At 38.5% G+C, this 23,255-nt stretch overlaps 1 protein-coding gene across 5 annotated transcripts in view; it reads right to left on the minus strand.

Moving 5' to 3' along the window:
• Positions 1–23,255, minus strand: part of SLIT2 (slit guidance ligand 2) — a 348,857-nt gene that overhangs the window by 121,540 nt on the left and 204,062 nt on the right. For all 5 annotated transcript variants that reach the window (XM_072809379.1, XM_072809365.1, XM_072809373.1 and 2 more), the window contains 3 exons: positions 17,936–18,007; positions 5,452–5,523; positions 8–79 (listed from right to left, as the gene is read on the minus strand). In XM_072809379.1, coding sequence (XP_072665480.1) covers positions 8–79; positions 5,452–5,523; positions 17,936–18,007 — 216 coding nt within the window. The remainder of the gene's footprint in view (positions 1–7; positions 80–5,451; positions 5,524–17,935; positions 18,008–23,255) is intronic.

Below are 23,255 nucleotides of genomic sequence, written 5' to 3' on the forward strand. Positions count from 1 at the left end.
TACTTACAAAGTCCTAAGTTTAGGCATATGGTTGAAACTTGCCACAGAAAGTCTAGTAATGTTGTTATTGTTGAGAGTGCTGTAGGATAAAAAAAAAAAAAAAAGTTAGACATTTTAGATAATGAAAATTCACTGATTATGCTCTATAATCCTAGAGAGAGCACCTGCCTGGTGGAGACGGCATAAAGAGCGTCCTGTATCATAAGCAAGACGAGAAAGAGACGTTATGCTTTAACATATTACTATGCACTCGGCTTTATCAAATATTTATGGCAGAGTTAGGTGTTAAGCCATAATAGTTTTGGCTATTCACATGCTGCTTTATGCGGGTCTTCAGGACACCCCTTGAGGAATTAGCACGAGACCGTCAACAGTCACTGAAAACGGGGCGGCCACAGTTCCTTCCAGGGCCCCGTGTGCAGCTGGGGGCATGACAGATGGACGCACCCTGGAAGTCTCCTGCTGAAATTTCACAGCAGTGGCTCAGAAGCGGTTTTGTCGGGTCCTGGAACAGAGGAGTCCTGCTCATCACGCTCTCCCGGGGCCCCGGGCGCTGAGGGGCTGCGAGGCGTGGGAGGGCGCGGGAGGCCCCCGCGGCTGGTACTCGCCCCGGATCGGGCACAGCGCCAGGCCGCAGCGGTTCATGAAAAGCTCACCCCCTTCTGACAGCTTTACGTCGGGGGCCCGTATCCTGCCGTGTGCCACTGCTGTGGCTCGTGATCGTGGCTTCTCGGCGCTGGGCCCGGAGGATGGGGCGTCAGGGCAGCCGGTGAAAATGAGCCTGATTCTTGCCTGGTTCAAGTTGCTCCCACTTTCCCCCAACACAGGCCTCGTCTGCTGTATTATCACGGCTGTTTCTCCTACCACCCCCACCCCGACCCCGACCCCACACTACCACTACTACCACCACCACTACCACCACCATCCCCACCAGCATCCCCACCACCACCCCCATCACCATCATCCCCGCCACCACCCCCACCCCCACCACCACCACCACCACCACCATCATCCCCACCATCCACCACTACCCATGAGCTATTTCTCCTACTACCACCCCTACCACCATCCCCACTCCCACCACCACCACTACCCCCCCCCCATTCAGTCGTCTAGTGTTTCCTAAACGGCTCTCAGTTTGATGGCAACCCGGACTGGTCGGAAACCTGCCTTAAAATAGCCGACAGCCCCACTGCGGAGGGGAGTACGCACGTCATGAAGACTTAGTGTAGTAAGACTAAGGGGAGAGTTTCTTCCTCCCTCCCTTCGGGGGAGTCTGGCCGGGAGGAGAGAGGGCGAAGAGGGCCACCCCAGGGCGGGGCTGTGCCAGCGCGGGGAGGACAGCGGGAGAGGCCCTGCGGCGGGAGCCGGGAGGCCGAGGGGGGTCGGGGGGGTGCCGGGGCCACAGCGGGGCCTCCCAAGTCTAGACACTGGCCGCCAGCTCAGGCGGTTCGGAGTCCGGGCGCCGAGCGCGCGTGGGGCCGCGTGCGGCGCTGGAGGCCGCGGTCAGCGCGGCGCCGGGGGCTCGGGGGCACCTGCCAAGGGGGCGCAGCACAGACCTCCACACGCTCGCTTCCTTCCCTCCCCAGCTTCGCCGCCCAATGACGGAAGAACGAATCCAAGAGATGGAAGTTGCATGAGAAGCCCCCCGCCTTGTGCAGGACCCGAAAGCGCTGCATCGCTTGGTTCCCGTTCTCTGACAGCCGCAGCACTCGTCTGGACTCAAGTGGAACGAGAGGGTTTTTTTTTTCCAACACCATTAACATGTATCCTGGTGTCTGAACTGACAGGTTTCACTTCTCAAAGGGATTTGCTTTCAAATGACCCCTTTCCCACCCTCAAAATCTACGCGGACTTTACACGGCTAAAATCCTTCGAGGACATAACGCACTGAAATGTGACTGTAGGGATCACACATGTTTCAAAAGTGATTCACGTGCAGGAGACACGCGTTGATTTTCTTATGATTCCACACAAAAGAGAGTTTTCATTGAATGATGAAACGGGTGGCTCTAAGTTTGGACCCTTTTCTCCAAATGTTACCCTGCATAACACAACTGAAGAAATATATCATCTTAGTATTTTTATTCAGAACTGCTGCCGGCGAAACAGTATCGATATGGATGCCTGGTAATGGAGCAATATGTGGAACCAATGAAATTAAGTTATTTTAAAATAAATAATAGATTATGTGCTAATTACTTATGGAGACATGTATATGTCATGACCGTGATCGATTCCTACTCTGAAACAACGCAAACTTATCTACCGTACTTCATTTGTGAACACTTTCTCCTATATGAAAGTGCATTTCTATGTTCAACCTCAAGATTTTCTCTAATGAGAATATATATATATATATATATATATTTTTGAGAATATATTCTTGTACAAAGGATCTTTATGTGTAAATACAAAATGTTAGTCTTGGTAATCACGTAGGCCCTCCCAGACTTAGATCTTCACTTACTCCTTTCTTATTCCCTTAGTGCTCAGCACAGTATTCGGCAGAGAGTCTGAAATTTTATGGATACGAATCTCCGTATCTCAATTAAATAAAACTACGCTTATTTTCTGAAAAAAGAAAAAAAATACATATAAAACTGGCAACTTAAGGATATATTTCATTTCCTAATCTGCTGTCCAAAGAAACGGAGAACACTGACCTAGATTTAGTTTCCAATGTGATTTTTGAGATGATATCCTCATATTAAAAAAATAAACTTTTTAAAGATTTTTAAATAGACATTTCTGAATCATGTCAATCAGAAATCTAGGTTGGCATGAACATACAAGTGATGAACTGGCTCCCCCTTGATTTCATTTACCTGGACTTTTCCTTCTTAAACTTTGGTTACTCTCTTAACCCTAATATATATCTTAATTCAACAAATTTTCATCAGTGGCCCAGGATGAGTACTTCCATCTTCTCCCTGTTTTGCCTCAGTATAATCATATATTCATAAATGGCTCATGGAACTAGATTAAAAAAAAAACTAACACATTGGGACTCTGAAGTTTAAGGTGATTTGTAAATTAATTAATCCTTCATTACTCCTACATAAGAAGATATACTGTGAAGAGTCACACCTGGTAAAAATAAGCAAAATAGACAACTTTCTTTCTAGAACCTTCTATAAAAAAAGCCCCCCAACTGAATGTTTACAATTGAAGAACTTCTGATTTACTTGACAGTAAAATTCCAATCTTTTGAGTTCTTTATCCAATTAGTCTTAAATTTTTCTTCAATTAATTTCTCTAAAGGCTGAATGAACTACGAGGATTTTCAACATTAACACGTATTAAAAGAATGTCTGCTTGACTTTATCAGATTTTAATACAAACTTTTTAAGTCATTTCAAAATATTCACATTTTCTTGTATCACATACTAATTTTAATTATTTCTTTTTTAGCAAACTCTCACCATCATATATCTCTTCGAAACCTAGATGTAAAGGTCCTCAAAGGAATTCCCAACACTGAATTTTGATTTTAACTCCATGACGCAGATGACATCTTTCACTCTTTGGGGTGTTTCAAGTTAGCAGGTCTTGCTAAAGTCACCTTTTAAATATTTTGCCAACATGACAAACAATGGATGAGGTGACTGCATTTTAATGAACTTACTCTTCTAAAAACAGTGATATTACTTTATAACAAATAAGCAAATGAATCAAATGAATAGTTATTGCGTTTGCGGGTAAAGTGTTCTCAATGCCCAGCACAGCGCTTGGCACAGAGCAGGTATTATGTACGTGTATCTTTTTTTTTCTGTCTATTATATATATATTTACACACACGTACATGTGCTCAGTATATACTTAACATATTGGGTATGTGAATTATTTTATATCTAATAAATAAGCTCTTTTAATTAATAACAAAATACTTTAAGGGATTTTAATCCATCCAAAATAGTCATCAAATTTTCCATAAAATTTTTGGTGTCAGTTAGAAGCATTGACTTAGTAACACATTTTTTGCTTGATCAGCAACATTCAATGAAATAAGACCTTATGGCAATCTCTTCATATACCAAGTTTATGAGATTGACCATGGTTTTGACATCAGACTACTATCATGAAGTCATAGTTGTATCCTCATTATTCTGACTCGGAAACAGCGGCAGTGAGCTTTGTTTATTAATGGGTCTGGAACATAAATAAAAAGTGGCTTTATAACTATGACAAGCATTTTGTTTTTCCTACAGAAAAAGACGGTTATCAACAGAAATAAAGGTGACTTCTATGGGGACAGTATATATTCTTATAACAGTTTATCTCAATCAACTAATACTTGTGTTAAGTCCTTAAACACAAGCAGTAACTTTACACATGATGCAGCTGGAAATTCTATGCATTTACTTGCAATTAAAATCAAAATCATACAGAAAATGTTGCTAAAATAAGCCATTTTGTTGAAACATCAAACTTTTTTTTTCAGAATTACATTCTGTTCCTCAATTTATAAAGTAATGGGATCTTTTTTTTTTTTTTCAAGAGGATTTCATGATTCTTAGATAACTTTTACCACATGGTTTAAAAATTCAAAACCTCTTCCTGTTTAATTCCATTTTGGATTTCTGAATAAATTTAGTCAGGGATGAATTGTAGCAGAGAAAAAATATTTTATTTGGGGGAGAAATCTGCAAATCTATTTTAAAAGCTAGACTTGTGAATCTCTGGGAAAAAAAAAAGTTCTAGAAATGTACTGGCGACTTCAACCACTTTAGTAACTCTACTTTAAGATTATTTTTTCAGCACAATGATTTCATTAAAATCATTTTAGCAAGTCAAAGGTCTATAGAGATTACTTGGTTGCCTCTAACCCATTTTGTCAGCCATGTCTACCCAGCAAGGAAAGGGAGGGGATGCCAATCATAATTCAGATCTCCGTGCTGTGCTTTACTAAGTCAGTAGTGAAGACTTTAAAATGGACCCGATGGGCAGCTTACTAAAATTAGAGAGATCTCAAAATCACCTTTCAAAAAATGATGTTATCTGGTTAAAAATGACATCTTGAAATGAGAAGGCATCTTTCCATTGCATGGCAACTACAAAATCTTGCAACTTACCAGCGACTAAGAGGTTTAATTTCTGTTGTCACTTTCCTGACTGATTTTACCTTAATATTTGGCAATTCCAGGAATTCTCACAAAACCTGCAACTGCGAATATTTTGTTCTAAGGAGAAACACTTAAAGGACAGTATTGCGAGCATCTGGATGTCCTCCTTGTATAGACATTTTTACCGACCCATACAGGCAGGAGACGGACGGTGGTGTGCACACACATTTCAACTCTTCTGTGTCTTCCCCAGGAGTCATTTAAGTACTTTTAATCAGAGACCATTTTGACACAAGGTTTGGAGCTGGCTGCGAAGCTCCCACATTAGCACTCCCCAGACACAAAGCTCTCATTCGGAAGAGTAGGAGAGACAAGCAGTACTTACAGCACTTCCAGGTCCCGCAGAGCTCTAAATGCCCCATCTTCAATACAGCTGATCTGGTTGTAATCCAGTTGCCTGTAAATAGATTAGAAGAATATACGTAAAAGGCCGAAGACTAGCGGGGTTGGGTGAAGGGAGTCTCCTGAAGGGTCTAGGAAGCCCGGCTGTGCTAACTGAAATGCTCTCCACAAACGCACTCATCTGCTTAAGAATGTCACAAGCCATTCTGGTCCCGATGCCGCTACTGAAATCTCTTTTTGTTCTGAACTGTCTGTGCACAGAGCAGCCCTTGGAAAGCTCCAGTAAATAATAACTGCACCTTATATTAAATGCCATAGGAATGCAATTTCATTACATCAAGAAAAGCTATCCATTAAGAGCTTTCAGCGTCATCTTGCTGAAACAATTTCATTAAGGTAAAGGACTGTAAATCACTTAATGTCACATGCACCCCCTCAGTGACCTAACAGGATCCATTTATCAGAGAAGCCCAGCTGCATGTTAATTTCACTATCCTTGGCAAGAAAGAGCGACGCTACTTTTAGGTTTTCTTCTTTTAAAAGCAGTTTTCCTTCGAGAACTCCCAATCGCAAGAGAAATGAGGCCCCACATATGTCCCTGCTATTCCCAACCAGGAACGCACTTTAGAAAGCGAGCCGTTGTCTACATTAAGCTTCACCATTTCCGTGACTCGCAGCGTTTGTCATTATGTGCAAATTATCTGCACTGTAAATATGGCATACACTTCAGTTTGAGGAGCTCCGCAAATTTCCGGAAAATAAGTTTATAAAGTGTTAAGAAATTAACATTTTTTTTTTCTTTTCTTAAAGATGCTGATTTTAGCTGACAACACTAAGGACACAATACTGCAGCAACATCATTAAAACACCACACGCATCTACGGTAAAAAGTTTAAAGCCTTATCAGTTCCTTCTAAATAATACAGAAGGCAAACACACGAACCTTTCTTGTAGTTTGAGCACTCATTTGTTTATCATTCAAAGATGAAAAAAACAAAGTCACTCCAAACTTGGTTAAGTCAGCTTTCTCCTGCCACTTGCGCTTTGGGAATTAAAATCTCCTTCATCCAAGCTAAGGCATTTATTTGAAATGAACAGCTAAGTACTAAGCCCTACCTGCCCTATCTTTATGTCCTTTTAAATTTCTTTTTAACAAATAAACGGTGGTTGTTTAAATCTAGCAGCTCGATGCTTAGCGATATTATTCCAGTAAAGAAACAGTATTTTAATGCTTCACTTGAGACAGAAACAAAACGTTTGATGAAATGGTCAGGTGAGTTGTCAGTTCTCCGCGCACTGGGAGGGAATGCAGATGTGCCGGGCTAAGACTATGATCATAATACAAATGGATCTCGTCCTCCTTTCAAGTGCGGGACTCAGCAGAAGGGCTGATTCATATTTGAGGTGGGTTCTTAAAGAATTGTTTAAACATTCTCGTACAATAGCTGTTTCTCTCACAGGGCTACTGAATAAAGGTGCAATGATTTAATCCAGTGACTTTCAGAGGGGCCTTTTCAAATTCCTTACTTTAGAAATTATGTACATAGAGAATGTCTCATGAAATATACATCTCATTTTTAAGAAGGTCTCCGGGGGACACGAGACTACCTTGATCATGCAAATGGTACAATCTAGGACACGCAACATAAAAAAAAAAGGCCAACTCTGGAGAAGATACCGTTTTATTGCTTTTATAAACTAAGGCTTTCCCCAAATAATAGGTACCTTCCATGCTCCTGTAATAGCTGAAAGCATTTCTACTTATTAGGAAGTAATGCAGAAGGATAATTTTATTTTCTAAGAAGACTTTTAAAATTTCATGATGTAATATGGCTGCTGCAGTTCCAAGAAAACACTTTCATTCTTGAGCACTTTTGATTTTTACAGATTAAATTCATTTAACAATTAAGTTAACAGCCTTTTTATTTTAAAGTGCTAAATATATATCTACACCGCTATTCTCTAACCTCTTGAACGATTTATCAAAGCCATTTAAATTAGTACAATGGCATGAAGTGTTACCCTTGACACACTACAAAAGAGAAATTGTTTCCAGACAAATTGGCAAAATCTTTTAATGCTATCAAATTTGCCTAATGCAGTCTCCAGGTTAATCTGTAAAAGGGTGAGCTGTATGTTTGCCCATATCTTATTATCCTTAGCTGTCAATGTATAAATCAGTGCTGACACTGCTTCTTTTAAATCATGCATACTATACACAAAGGGGAAGCCCTTGCATGCCAGAAAGCACTCAAGCAAATCTTGTTCTACAGGGACTGAAAAGCAGATTATTTCCCCTATACCACCAGAAGTTGAGACGCTGCTGAAAACTTTGTTGCTTTCACCCCTGTGCAACATGGCTCATGGTGACACGCTTCTTCTGATTCTTAGCAGAAACCTAAGTCCTTCTTCATCCCAAAGTATTAAGAATATTCGGCTCTCGTGGGACCAAAGTTGTCCTTGGAAGTTTTCTGAATGCCGTCATGTCTCAGGCCATGCACCTTCTGAGCACGAAGGTACCGCATGAAAACGTTATTCGTATGAAAGGCCAATCAACACGAATGATTTTTTCATGGACTGCTAGATTTCGTTCTATCGAAAGGAATGTCGACGCAAACTTGCGCCGGCTTTGACTGCTCCTGAGAAAACCTCTCTGCACAAACTTCCACTGGTTTGTATATGGTTCGAGATAACGAGTGTCAAAGCCATGCAAGAGCACGCTTTCTTTCAGGGATCCTCCAGTTCACTTTCTTCTCTACCACCTTTCAAAGCCCGGCACTTCTGCTTTCTGTAAAAGGAAGGGATCTGTTCTCAGCCATGCATTTAGTGACAGGCCGATTTTGTTTCGATGTGATTTCCAATCGTGCAATGAAATTATTCTGAATTAAGGCATTAGTAAGAGGAGAGTTGTTTTTTTTTTTTCACTTCTCCAAAAAGCAGTATTACAATTATTCAGCCAAATATAGGATCAATTTGTTGATCTTTGGATAATAAGGACGTTTAGATACATTAGGGACAGCTTCAGGATCCTGTCCTGGCACCGGGGTCACATCCCACGGGAAAGCAGGCTAGCACTTTTCGTATTTTCTGGAGAGAAAGAATGGCATAGATAGTATTATTCGTGATTTCTTTCGGACCTTCAGCGGATCTATCCTAGCACAGACGTGTGTGGCTTCTCTCCCGATTTCCTCCCTCAAATCTCCTGTTTCTGTTCGAATTTCAACTTCCATCTCTATCTGCCCCTCATGTCCTAGTTTGTAAGTGTGCGTTCTGAAGCAAGGGCTTTATCTTCAATTTCATGAAAATGACGATGCTGAAAAGAACAGGAACCTTCAAACTGTCTTCGGCATTAACACTCTATGCTTCTCTTGCATTGGTCACTACTTCTCTTCTATTCTAGAATAACACCAGGCTGCTTGCTTAATTTTTCCTAGTACTGGTGAATGTCGTCTTTGACAACACAGCATCTCTTTATCAAGAGGTGTTACCCTGTGCCTCGCACTCATGAAGTTCCTAAAGCTGATCTGATGTTCTTACCACAAAACACGACATAGCCTAGTTTCAGATTCTGATTAATTCTAGGTATGAAAAAAATATATAATGCTGCTAACTATGAATTTTAGAAACAGGCATATTAAATGACAGAAGGTTGAACATTTGCTTACGTGGCATCTTGAAATATAACCAGAGATAGTGCATTTTGTTACTTTTTACATTTTTTTCAGGGATTTCCTGTTTTGGGTTATTAAAACTTGGATACATACTGTGTTTGAATTACATATGTAAAACTCATCTCCCTGTATTAATTTTAGTTTTGTCCTTACCCATAGAAAACTCATGTTTCACTGCAGCATCCAAGTAATAAGATTTTAATTACTGATTTTCTTTTTGTAAGAATTAGAACACCATAAAATTTACTTAATTTTGAAACAATACTGCACATAAAAAGTCTTTAATAAATTTAAAGGCAGGTGGACCTGGGTGGCTCAGTCAGTTAAGTGTCCGACTCTTGGTTTAGGTTCAGGTCATACTCTCAGGGTCATGAGATCGACCCAGCATTGGGGTCTGAGCTCAGATTCTCCTCTTCTTCCTCTTCCTTCTTCTCTACCTCTCTTCCCACTTGTGCTCTCTCTCTCTCTCTCCCTCTCAAACAAGCAAATAAATAAAATCTTAAAAATGACTGTAAAGCCAGAGAGAGTCTCTGAGTATTTCAACAAAAGTATTATAACAATGCTCTGGCTCTCCAGGGAGTTTTAGGTACTAGAAATAGAAGTTTAGTTCATATTCATATTACTGTAAATGGCAAACTCCAAAAGTTTAGTTGACTTAAAATAATATATCAAAGTGATTAGGACCAATAGGAGGGAGTAACAACATTTTGCCACTTGGAAAGAAGCCTGATAAACCATGTAAATCAAATGGGAAAGAAAAAAAAAAAAAACGTTGTTAAGGATATAGGAATGCTCTGTTCTATTTCTTCCCTCGTGTGTATAAAATTGTGTCAATAGGAGTGCCTAAATATGAAAATATTATGCCTATAATGACTCTAAGAAGCAGTACAAGATTTAAATTATAATGTATAGAGAACATAAGAATAATATAAATTGACCTATATAATGAACATTCTAGGCCAAAGTTTCAGCAACCATGTCATGTAATCTCAGCATAAAAGCACATCAGTGCTAACTCAGATATTAGTGAATAAAATAACCAAAGTAACGACTATCCTGATGAATGAAAAATGATTTCTTTAGAATTTAGTTCTTTTGCAATCTTTCAAGCAAACTTGTAGGTTTTTTTTTTTTTGCATAGGAATAAAGAATCTCAGTTTTTATTGGAATAATCTATACTATAAAAGTATAATATAGTATGGTATCTATAGTATCTATAGTATAAAGTCATATCCACTTGCAAAAGGCAAGCTCTAAGAGAGCTTATCAGAAAATGGAGGAATAACTAAGTAGCCCTTCACGTTCTAGTAGCTCTTATAAACTAATCAAAGGTGGTAGAAAATGAAGCTGACAATAACAATTGCTTACATATATTGAATGCATAGCAAATGACAGGGTCCGTAGATGTGCTATCTCATTATTTCTCACAATAACTTGAAAAGGTAAATGTTATCATCATTCTGATTTTACAGAGGAGACTCTGCAGCTCACCGAAGTTTAATAACTTATTCAAAGTAGGTAATATATATGTAGTGAAATCTTGATTCAAATTTAAATTTGTGTGTTACTGAAGCCTCCACTCCATAGTTTGGGAATTTAGGGGCTGTTCATTCTGCAAATGAAAGTTTCAGCTAAATCTCTGGTGGGGGATCCCTGGGTGGCTCAGCGGTTTGGTGCCTGCCTTTGGCCCAGGGCATGTTCCTGAAGTCCCAGATTGAGTCCCACATCGGGCTCCCTGCAGGGAGCCTACTTCTCCCTCTGCCTGTGTCTCTGCCTCTCTCTCTCTCTCTCTGTGTCTCTCATGAATAAATAAAATCTTTAATAAAAAAAATCTCTGATGGCCAAATTTCAAAGAAGTCAGCACATAAAGAGTGCTATTGAATGTCAGGGAAGTAACCGATTATTCTAGGCTGAAGTAGTCTTGTGTGAGGAAGAAAAAAAAAAAACCTGAACCTTAAAAAAACAGGTAGTACCCAAAAAGACAGAAAATAAAAGTGGATATTCCCTATGGAGGAAAAAGACCCAATCAAGAACGTTGTGAGCAGAGGTTCTACAATGTTCATAGTGAATATCTGCAAGGGAGAGGTCATTATTTATGGCTTGAGCAAAGAGCTTGTGTGCAGACTCACTGGGAGAGGGGGCTGGGAGCCTGAGTGGCTGTCAGAAAGTTAGGACTAGTCAGAAAATCTAAAGAGTTTGCTATCCAATAAAAGCCACTGTTTTCTCAGGAAAGAGTCTATATTTTTCAGAACCTATAAAACCATGACACTATTCTGCGCTATCCCCAAGGCTTTGCCATAGTGCCAAGACAGTGTTGTTGTTGTTTTTAAAAAGCTGAATGATCCCAAACCCAGGAGAGCTGGGGATAAAAAAACAAAACAAAACAAACAAACAAAAACAATGCTTTATAAAAACAAATCTGTCTGCAATGTTAAAATTATCTAATGAGAATATAGACTGGAGATCAAAATCCAATTAGCAGAGCACAGTAATAGTTCAGAGGGAGTGAAGTGTGTCTGTCCCGGACTAGGGAGGGGAAGCAAGAAAACTAAAGATTTGTTCTATCTCAAGGACAACATGGCGGCCATGGAAAGATCACACCGATTCTTATTTTATCCATATTGGAACTGGATTCCCAATCACTCAATCAGATAGTCTTGTGTTTAGAGCTCAGTTAGAGCATCTGACTGCAGAGTCTTGTGTTTTGGATAGAGTTTATGAAGATGCGTCAAAGCGATTCATTTTCACGTAAGAGAATGACATCATTGAAGAAAAATGCCAAGGCACCCCGTCAACAGAGCAAAATGAACAGCTGGAGAGGTCGTTGGCAGCAACCTTGATCAGAGTTGTTGGGGATTATGACAATTCTGCTGGCCTGTCATACAGGGAGCACAAACCAGAAGGTTACAGGACCACGGACAGTTCCCGAGGTGCCGCCGGCCTCTGCGGAGAGCCCAGAGCTCCGTTGGTTCCTTAGCCCTACGGTCCACAGACAACATTCTGGGTGTGAAGAGGAGCTCCGTCCACTGAAATGAAACTTCAGTTCACTTATTATCTACCTCGATGAAGAGGATTGTCCAGGAGGTTCTACATCCCACTGAGGACCTCTGGCATTTACTCTAACACACAGGAGAGAGCTGACCCCCTGAGTGACAAACCAACTCCCCCCCCCCCGCCCCATCAAGTCTCTTCAGCCTCAGGTTTACTGAAAACACGCCAAAAAAGGAGCTGAGGAAACTAAAATACAATTTAAGTAAGATACAATTTAAATTTGATGTCGGTGAATTTTATTTTTATGATAATATACCAAGTATGTAAGTATGGTAAGAAATATTATGAGCTGATATTCAATAACCTGAAAACCAGCTGATTATAGCAGATATGTTGCAAATAGGACAACTTATAAGATGGAGCTAAAATAAGTCTTGCATTTGCATGGAAAAATATATAAATATATACTTATATTTAAAAAATACATAATACACTCTTCTAATTGTTACAGATGGATTCTATAATATGTGAGCAACACTGGTCCCCTTATTGTTATGAAGTATCCAGTGGAGAGGTATTTAAAACTAGAGAAATGTAAAAAATAAAAATTCTGTGTCCCTACTCTAGAATGGCAGATATTCCATCCATGGGTTTTAATGAATCCATCAATAAAATAAATTGAAAGGATCCCTGGGTGGCTTAGCAGTTTGGTGCCTGCCTTTGGCCCAGGGCGCGATCCTGGAGTCCCGGGATCGAGTCCTTTGTCGGGCTCCCTGCATGGAGCCTGCTTCTCCCTCTGCCTGTGTCTCTGCCTCTCTCTATCATAAATAAATTTAAAAAATATTAAAAAAAATTAATGTGTTAAAAAAGGAAAAATAAAATAAGATGAAATCAGAGAGGGAGGCAAACTCCAAGAGACTCTTAACTATAGGAAACAAACTGAGGACTGTTGGAGGGGCTGGGGTGGGGGACGGGGTAACTGGGTGATGGGTGTTAAGGAGAGTATTTCATGCAATGAGCACTGGCTGTTAATATGCAACTGACGAATCACTGAATTCTACCCCTAAAACTAAGAATACACTATATGTTAACTAAATTGAATTTTAATAATTTTTTTCAAAAAAAGGAAAATATAAATATTTTCCCTAACCTGTTTTTTTAGTAAGAGGCAGTTTTCCTTGAAAAGGTGGATATGACTCAACAGATACAGGGTTAAGGGAAGTGGGATAATGCAAGCAAATAGAAAGACATGTATTTATTTATTAAAGCAATAAACATTACAGTTTGACTGGAACACAGAGTACATTTTGAGGATGTACTGCAAAATGAAAGAAGAAAAAAGCAGGTGTGATTTACTTTACAAGTATACCCAAAATAATGCATGTTGGAATTTAACTGCTGTTAAGTGTTTGTGTCGTGCTGACTAATGAAACTAAAAACATGTTAAAGTCTGTATCTGTAATATGAATAGCAACTAGCAATCAATTTAATTTTTAGGTTCATATATCCGTACAGTTTCTTGCTTAAATCTTGGGATAACTCTAACTAGGAATGTTTTATCATTAAAAAACAAAAAACAAAAAACATGAGAAAGTTTTTATACCCTAAGGTGTATGCTTAGAGAGTGAGCTCATGGGTCTCGACAATAAAGCAAGGCTTAATTTAAATATTCTCCTAAATTGATCCATTTGATGAAAATACCTCAAAGATATTTATAAACAAAATAGCTTAAATAATATAACGTGTCTTCCTTCGAAATCTAATCAGGAGGTAACAAGGCTTTCCTGCATCAGTGTTTCAATAAACAAAATACATATAGAAAGTTTATAAGGAAAAATCATATAAATATTGTCACTTTGGTGAAGTATCAGTTGGTAATAATATGGTATCAAAACTTTAATTCATACTTGATTGGGGAATTTAAAAACAGATGTAAATACTATGGAAAAGTGCTGCCAGGGACTATTACAAACATTATAATTTAGTTGGTATTTTAATACCAATCTCACCATCTAAAATGTCAGGAAAAAGAACATGGTTTAAGTTGCAGCTGGAGAAAATCAGATAACAAAATAAGATAGGGTTTTATCCAGTTAAGAAATTAATAGCAATGAGCAAAAAAAGTTATGGGAATTCCTCCCCGGAGATGTTTAAGAGCAAGATAAATGTCCATCTGCCTAGAATAGTTTCCGTGTGGTTTGCCTGGTGGAAGAGGAATAGGATCTGCTAATTTGCAAAATTTTCACAGCATCAGTTTCATATTGTCAAGATGCTGCCTTGAGCATATTTACCCAATCCACAAGATTAGGGTAAGTGCTTCCAGTGGAAATCTTCTGATAACTGGAATTTGCTCTGAATGAGGCCTGAATGTGGTAAATCCAATAAACCTGTTACAGTGCATCAGACGGGGCATTTAGACAGCTCTATACAAAATATCGTCATATCGCCGTAATGCGGCTAAAGAACATATTTCTTCTGTCTAGCTTTTTTTTTTTTCCTCTTTTATTCTCTGAATGAGTTGGAACAGTAGCCATCCACCATGCAGGATTATCCACATTGTAAATGCATGCAGCGGAACGATAAATAGGACAAAGTACTGCACCTCTCCTTCCCACGCTGAATAGTAATAATGTTAATATTAATATTTATGGGCTCTTACCGAGTTATTACTTGGTGACTGATGGTTACCTTTAATAACAATACGAATTAGAATTTACCCTCAGTTTTAACATATTTTACCAGGCATCTTCCTTGACCTTTAGTGATAAAACTGATCTTCATACAAAGCCCCAAGAAACTATTTTTTAACAATGTCTTTTGAGCTATGTTTTAATTACAGAAACATGCCTTTTAGCTGTAAAATTCTGTAAAACTGTAGCTATGAGCCTAATTAACAAACAAACAAACAAAACATCTAAACACACTGTGGTATTTCAATATTGCTCTAACGGTCTTTGACACTGTCACATGGAAGGCAGTGAGAAGAGTAGGAATTAATTCTCACTTTGCCCGGCTTCTTTGATAGATTCTAACTTCCTCAGTCTACCCTTGTCCGTTGCGACTCAGCAAAAACATAACCAACATCCTTGAAGATTCCTTTAGATCCTCTTTCAGGAATTCTTTCCTACAGATTCCCCCCTGAGGACCTCAGGCAGTATTTTTTATCTCTTTCTTTCCTGTGCACCGAGAGCACATAATATCTTGTTTATAAATCAGAGTCTGGTGTATATTTAGTGCTTTCTGCTATATTTGCTTTTCCTTTTTATTAGCCCCATGTCTAACTGACCCATAGTACACTCAGATCTATCATTTAAAAAAAATTATTTATTTATTTGAGAGAGAGAGAGAGAGAGAGACAGAGACACAGGCAGAGGGAGAAGCAGGCTCCATGCAGGGAGCCCGATTTGGGACTCGATCCCAGATCCCGGGGCTGAAGGCAGACGCTCAGCCGCTGAGCCACGGGGCATCCCTACACACATGGATCTATCCTACCCATGACCAATATTGTGAATTACTTTATGTTATACTTTCTGATCTTTTTACAACACCTTTTTCAAGAGTTAGCTTCTAGCAGTTGATTAGTGCATACGTAGAGAATGAAATAATACACTCCGTTTCATAGCATTTACCAAAAGGCCTTTCATTTATCTTCTTTCCCGAAGAACCACGTCAAACCCAAGCAATTATCATATTCATTTTACAGAAGCAAAACTAAGACTCAATGGAGTTTATGGACTTGTCATGTCTACAAATCCAGTAAGTAGCAAGATTCCAAGACTCCAGTCCTAAACTCATCTCACCGTATACATATTAACTGACTTTAAATTAGGAGGGAAAATTATGCATGTGGGGGAAAAAAGATTTTCAAACTGTGAAATCAATATTGCCTTTTTCATTACAAAATGGCTAGCATCTCAATTTTCTTTTCATCTCTAAATTTCTAAAATTACAATCTTTAAGGATAAATGAAGAGGACATAAAGAGGAATCCCATCACGACTGGTATCTCATTCCCAAATGTATCCCTAAATATGGAAGATGGGTTACTTATAGATGTGGATTCCCTGAATATCTTTACTAAGAAGATTAAAAGCCACCTGTTTTAAGGATTTAGAGAAAATACTATTGTAAGATTGCAAATGGCATTCCCAGAGGGTGGTCAACTGTAGCCAAGACTATCATTTTAGGTAACATACAGGCGACTTAAGTTGGGGCTGTATTAGGATCTTTATATGGTTCTAACCAGACATAGTATCCAAAGTAGTTTTGAACACCTTATGTCTCAAAATCTACCTGAAGACTTCCTCAAGCTGTAGCAAGAGAAGATAAAAAGAAAGCAAATAAAATCCTCTTCACATGTAAATATTCATGAAAACCTAGGGCCAGAATTTTAACACACTTATATCTAGATGTCTATGTTTCTCTTTCTTTGCCTGTACATTCAGAAAGTGTACATTTAACACAAAAATCACTTACACTGAGGAGAAGATGCAGAGACCAAAACTTGTAACTCTATGAACAGTCAACCTCTTTGATGACAGGAAACATCTGTCTCCCTTTCCCTACTGGAAAAATAGTGTTGTATCCCACCATGGAGAATGCTGAATATAAGTTAATTCTTGAAAAGTGCCTGCACTGTTTATCACTAGCTAAGAAATATTGAATTCCTGATAGTTAATCTCAGCACACAGGGCTTTCCGCACCCCCCACCCCACATTCCAAACTAATGTCAAAGCTGAGCACAATACTTTATGTCCTAGCATTTGCAGTCAATCAAAAACAAACATTTTCAAAGGCTTATGCTGTATTTTAGAATTTATAAAGATATACATTGACAAAATTAGGATTGTCACTGAAATCTTAAATCTGATATGTATCCTCAAAGCTACAGGCACTTGCAAAAAAACCACTTCTACACAAGACACTAGATTTATAAAGGGAAAATTTAGAAGCACAGTTTCCTTTTACTTGGTGCTTTTTTTTTCCTTCTAGAGAGGGCTATACACATATTCTTTCATAAAGATATGAGGGGAAAATACGTAAGAAAAATATTCACACAAAGGGAAAGACATAATTTTCTCATTCTCATACTTTTGGCATGTAATGAAAACAGTGATCTAAACGTGATTTAAAAAAAAAAAAAAAAGCTATAGCTCCAGGCTCCAGGCATCTCTAACAAGAAAATGTTATCTACTCTTTCCAGAAAAAAAAAATAGTTTATATTCTGCATTTTCAATAAACACCGATAACAACAGAAAAAGGAGTTTACTGACATATGCTGACAGGAACAATAAAAAAATACAATGTGGGATCCCTGGGTGGCGCAGTGGTTTGGTGCCTGCCTTTGGCCCAGGGTGCGATCCTGGAGACCCGGGATCGAATCCCACGTCGGGCTCCCGGTGCATGGAGCCTGCTTCTCCCTCTGCCTATGTCTCTACCTCTCTCTCTCTCTCTCTCTGTGACTATCATAAATAAATAAAAAATTTAAAAAAAAAAAAATAAAAAAATAAAAAAATACAATGTGAATACCTTTTAATCAAATCATTTCTTGAGATTTCACAAGATTAAAAACAAAGTTTGAAGAATGAATTTGGTAACAACTTCAGATTCAAGACATCTTTTACATGAGAATATCTCCAGATACCTTGTGAAAACAATTTAAAACTTATGTTACAAGCTCTCCTAAGCAAGCCTAAAGATAAATAGGCCTTTCACTTTTTATTCTGACACATTATTCAATATAAATTTAACTTTGAAAATAGATAACTTGAAAACAATAGTATAGATTAGAAAAAAAAATACTTACAAATTTTTAATGTCAACTGCCCCACGGAAAGCCTTCCTTGGAATTGCCTGAATTTGGTTTTCACTGAGATCACTAAGAGTGAGAAAAAAGAAAAAAGGTCAAGTTATAAAATATTGTTTAAAAACTATTTTAATTAATATGTTTGACAAATGATAGAACATCTTAAAAAAAAAAAAGCTGAAACGAATCCTACCAGGATCATAATTAAATCCCTATCTTTATTTTTTTTAAATCCCTATCTTTAGATGGAATTTCTAATACAGATAATTTATATTTATAATATAAATTGAAAGGCTGAGCCAAATGGTTTCTTAAAGTACATTTCCAGATCTTTAATTTCATAATAAATTATAAAATATGATGCTCTTAAATTTGAGTTGATCTAATTCTGTGTAATAAACTATTTCTTTAAAAACAAACAGTAAATTGTTCACGACTCCGCTTCAAGAGGTTCTTAAGTTTTAGACTTGATATTTCTCCAACATCACTGGCATAACTTACAAAGTATATAGGAAAGAAGTCCATTTTTAACATTCTAGAGAAAAGTGGCCAAAAGCTGATAAAACCTGGGCAATATGATTAAGCTTTCACAGTGCTTTAAGCAATCTTGAAAATGGAACATGGCAATATTGGCCCAACAATAAAACCAACAGTTCCCGCATGAAATATTAACAGCAGGTTGATTTAAAACCTTCTTTAAATAATTCTATTTAAAACCATAAACACAGACAGTCTATATTTGCATTTTAATTTAATTGGGAAATACATTTTAATCAAGGGGGGAACACTCTTTCAGTTGAAATGAGAAGTTTGTAAAAAAATCACTCATCTCATGAAATGGATCATTATTTTCTTCCCCTCGGAGTTCAGATGCAATTCTATGAGCTCACATAGTATTAGCCTTAACAAGCAGGATATAAATATACATGCAGGAAATGTCACTAAAGGCAGAAAATGCTCATCTAATTTTAAGTCACACTACCACACAGCAGATGAGATATCAAATAAATACATTATTGAAGTAAACAATGATGGTGCTAAAATTATCTTTAAAAATCCAAGATAGCTAATACTCATTAAGAAAGATGAAGCTACTAACCACGCGTGCAGAGCTGATGAAAACAGAGCCATTTTCCAATCTGTAGAGGCATGTTGGACGGACTCATCCACATCCTCTCCCCTAACGCTTATGACCAGAGCTTGTTGTTCTCATACTTAAGGCCACGCAATAGAGATCATTGGCAGATAGAGAGATTTAGTGTGTGGTCTTGACCTCATTAGCACCAAGTTTTAAACAACTGAGATTTGCATTCATATCTCAATATCTGCAATGTGCAAATAAAAAAAATGTGTGCTAAGCAATTTGTAAAGAAATAAATGCTAGTCTATTTAAGGAGGAGAGGTCTTGAGAGAGAGAGAGAAAAAAAAAAGGAAAACACATATTTTATTTCAAACAGTAAATTTACAATATGTGCTTATGTAGGAGTTAAGGCAGTCATCCATTCCCTAAGTGCCGTAGCTCCGTTACTGCTTTCAATAGTTTCAGTATATCCCTAAGAGTAATAAAACTTCATTTCCTTAAAAATTGCTTATTTCTCCAGCTTGTCATTGATTCAGACTGACTTCCTTCCCTTAATTACATCAGGTTAAGAATGTTTAACAGCGTATATTTAACAGCCTTGATGCTGGAAACAGTGTTGAAAGGAGGCTACCCAGCAAGGAGAAAGTCAAGAGAAACACTGGAAAAAGAAAACTCAGAATGTAATAAGAAATGAGGGGGCAAAAAAAAAAAACAAAGACCCAAAAACATTGAACCCAAGCAAATCTGATTCTGCAATGCTCCATGGGAACCAACAGTGGTGTTGTTACTGCTGTGTCTCTGTCAGTTCAATGTTTGCTCATCACTTGTGTTTTTCTAGCTTCTCCTAAGACAAAGACTGCCTTGGAGGCTGTAGGTGAATAAAAATGGCAGAGCTGTTTTCTTCAGGTCTTGCCTGCTTTCCAGGCTTTGCAGTCTTCCCATCCAGCCGGCGAGGGCCAATTTGTTCACTGCCTACAGTCTCAGCTCTACTCAGTCTCCAGGCACAGTTGTCCCTAGGGCGGTGTTCTCAATGGGAGAGGGTGCGGTGGGAGGAAAGTCAGAGGGACGTATTTCGGTGGTTCATAGAGATGCCACTGGACAATGTGAAATGCACAGTCAGAAGACCATTTCTTCTAAAATGGATTTTAGTATCAGCTTCTGAGTCCCATAGATAGAATTCTAGGACGTGGAAGGGTTTTATACTGCTAACATTTACCAATCTTTTCATTTTATGAAAGAACGAGAAGCTGTCAGCGGTCAATCTCAGAGCCTCTTTGCTCCTTGAGGTCAATGTGTGGCTGCCCCCCCCCCCCCAACTAGACTGCTTCCCAGACTCTGCTTTTGTGTCCAGTCCACCAGGGCAGGAAACTTCAGTTCTAGATCACAGGATCCTTCCATTAAGTGGACTTTGTTCATCAGCGACAGGAGAGAGAAACTTAACACATTTTCAGTACCTACAGTATGCAATTGTTAATTATTTTGGAAATAATATATCATTAATTACGATCTGTATTTCCTTGAATCCCCATAACCATCCTGCCACATTAGGCAACATTATCCTGGTTTTATAGGAAATGAGATTAAACTTCAGAAATGTAAGATAGTACTGCTACTCAATGAGACAAATTGTGTAAGAAATACGGATAGATACCAAGTTAGGATTTGAGGAATTCTAAAGATGATACAAGGGGCTACTTAATCCATTTCAATATGTCCTTCCTGTGCCCCAGAACTTAAAAGGCTTTTCCTTAACTTATCCTAGCCTCTGGTCTATGTCATTTGAAAAGTGATGGATTAGACTGTGTTATTACAATGACTCATATTTTCTATACATAATTAGGGGGAGGTCACCAGTTGCTTCAGTGCAACGTATATTCATTTAAGATCTACTACATGTAAGATATCGGCTGATGTTGCAGGATTACTGAGCTGAGTAAGGCCCATTTCCTGGCTTCAGGAATTTTCAAATCCAGTAAAGAAGATAAGTAGCTAAATAGAGGACCAATTGAGAGATTTAAACAAATTATTGTGTCTAAAAAAAAGCAAGCTAGCCCAATAAGAAATAACACACTGTGAATGTATCAAGATGTAAAGGTGAAAGAGTAGAGGACAGCACTACTAGTGAAATAAATGGCATGAGTGAAATATAAAAACAGAACTTTTTAGGAGAGGAGCCTTTGATCTAATATGCTCAGAAGGTACAATATACACAGTGGAATAATAGGAGATGAGGTCAGAAGGAAAAGTCAAAGTGATGAGTTGATTTTTTGAGCAGTGAATTCTTATTTCAGCACACAACGGTGGGGAGGGAAGTGTGGTAGACAGGAGCAGGACAGGGGCTGTACCTTGGATAAATTACATTGGCAACGGGATTTAAGATGAATAGATGGAGTCAAAGACTTGAGTTTGGAAAATGAGATACAAGACCTCTTGATAGTTGGGGAAAGGCTGGTGAGAACATCAAGCAGTAATAACTACTAACAACGTATCGCTTGCTTACCATGGGCCAGTTAGTAGCAGCAGCATCTCCCACTGTATAGATAGAAAAGGTGAAGAAGACTAAGAGTGTCATCAGAGATGCATGAAGAATCAAAACTCAGAAGTGGATCGTATGTGGACATAGATTCAGCAAGAGGGAGAGGGGAGGACACCGAAGTTACTTTGAGCTTAGATTAAAGGTAGTGTTAATAAAATTGCGAAATTCAAAGAGCAATTCGCAACTTCCATTATGAGTTTGGTTTTGAAAGTTTCTCAATCCAGTTAGAAAGATGTGATATCACATATCACCTAGTTTGGTGACAACAAAGATAGTATATGGTAAATAAAACACAAGTGGCAACTGAGAAAGGTGGTCCAGATCAAAGAAGTCAGTCACTGGAGGTCAGATTGATTCAAGCCACTTTCAAAACAGAGTGTTTTTTTTTTTTTTTTAAACTTTGATGAAAATGACAGAGAGCTCAGTAATTCTCAGCCTTCAATATTGGGGAAAGGGATGGTAGGTAGTAGGTGGCAGGAATCCAAGAAGAGAGCCATCATGTCAATGGAATTAAGAGCATAGACCACAGACCTGGGCTGAGATGGACTATCTGCTGTTGATTAACCACGTGCCCCTAGAAGAATGGCTTACCCTTCTGTGCCTCAGTTTCTTCCTCTGCAATTGGAATGAGTTCCTACTGCATAGGAATTCAATGAGTTCATACTCCTGAAATGAGCACAAAAGTACCTGTACATAGTAAGCACCATGGAGGTGCTGGTTATATACGTGTTACAAGTGTTTCAATCAGACACTGGTTATGTCCTCCCGAGTGTACTACTTTGTTCCTTGGAGACCACTGCAGGCAATGTGAGACATTACGGATGGGAGTGCACTGCTCTGTGAACTGTGGGGAATGAGAAAAATGAGTCAGAACTACTGAGTTAGCAGGATGGAGCTGCCAAGGGAAGAGTCTGTAATTATATCACCAGGCAGTAAAGTGTAAAAATGTGTTTCAGAGTAGGAAAATGGCTTGATTGGAGTTGATTTTTAGGAAGATTAATCTGGAGATTGAATTTTGGTGCAGGCAGAGAATCGGTATTGGGCAGTGTTGGTGGAGAGAGCAGTGGGTCCAGTTAACTAGAAAATTCTTTTTGATGGGTATTAAGCAATAAATTTGTGACTTTGGCTCAGGCCCAAATATAAGGTCTTTAATGCAAGTTAAGGTTATTTTAATCTTGGGGAGAGCTTGCAACTACTCAAATTTTCTGATTAAGGAAATAATAAAATACAAAAGTGCCAGGAGTAGGGAAGACACAAGTGCAGTAATTGGGGAAATGGGATTGAAGACAAGGAGACGAGTTTGGTTTTATGATATTTAGAACTCAAATAAATGGAAATATATTCCATGCTCATAAGTTGGAAGAATTAATATTGCTAAAATGTCCTTTTTTCTTAAAACTATTGTTAAAGTGTCCTTACTACCCAAAGCATTCTACAGATTCAACTCAATTCCTACCAAAATTCCAATGTCTTTTTTCACAGAAATAGAACAAAACATCGTAAAATTTGTGTGGAACCCCAAAAGACCCCAAATAGCCAAAGCAATCTTGAAAATAAGGACAAAACTGGAGGTATCATACTCCATGAATTCAAACAATATTACAAAGTTATAGTAATCAAAGCAGTATAGTGATGGCATAAAGACAGACACATATACTAATGTAGCAGAAGAACCCAGAAATAAACCTATATACATATGTCCA

This window comes from Canis lupus, chromosome 2 (assembly GCF_048164855.1).
Source record: "Canis lupus baileyi chromosome 2, mCanLup2.hap1, whole genome shotgun sequence".
Taxonomy (NCBI): domain Eukaryota; kingdom Metazoa; phylum Chordata; class Mammalia; order Carnivora; family Canidae; genus Canis; species Canis lupus.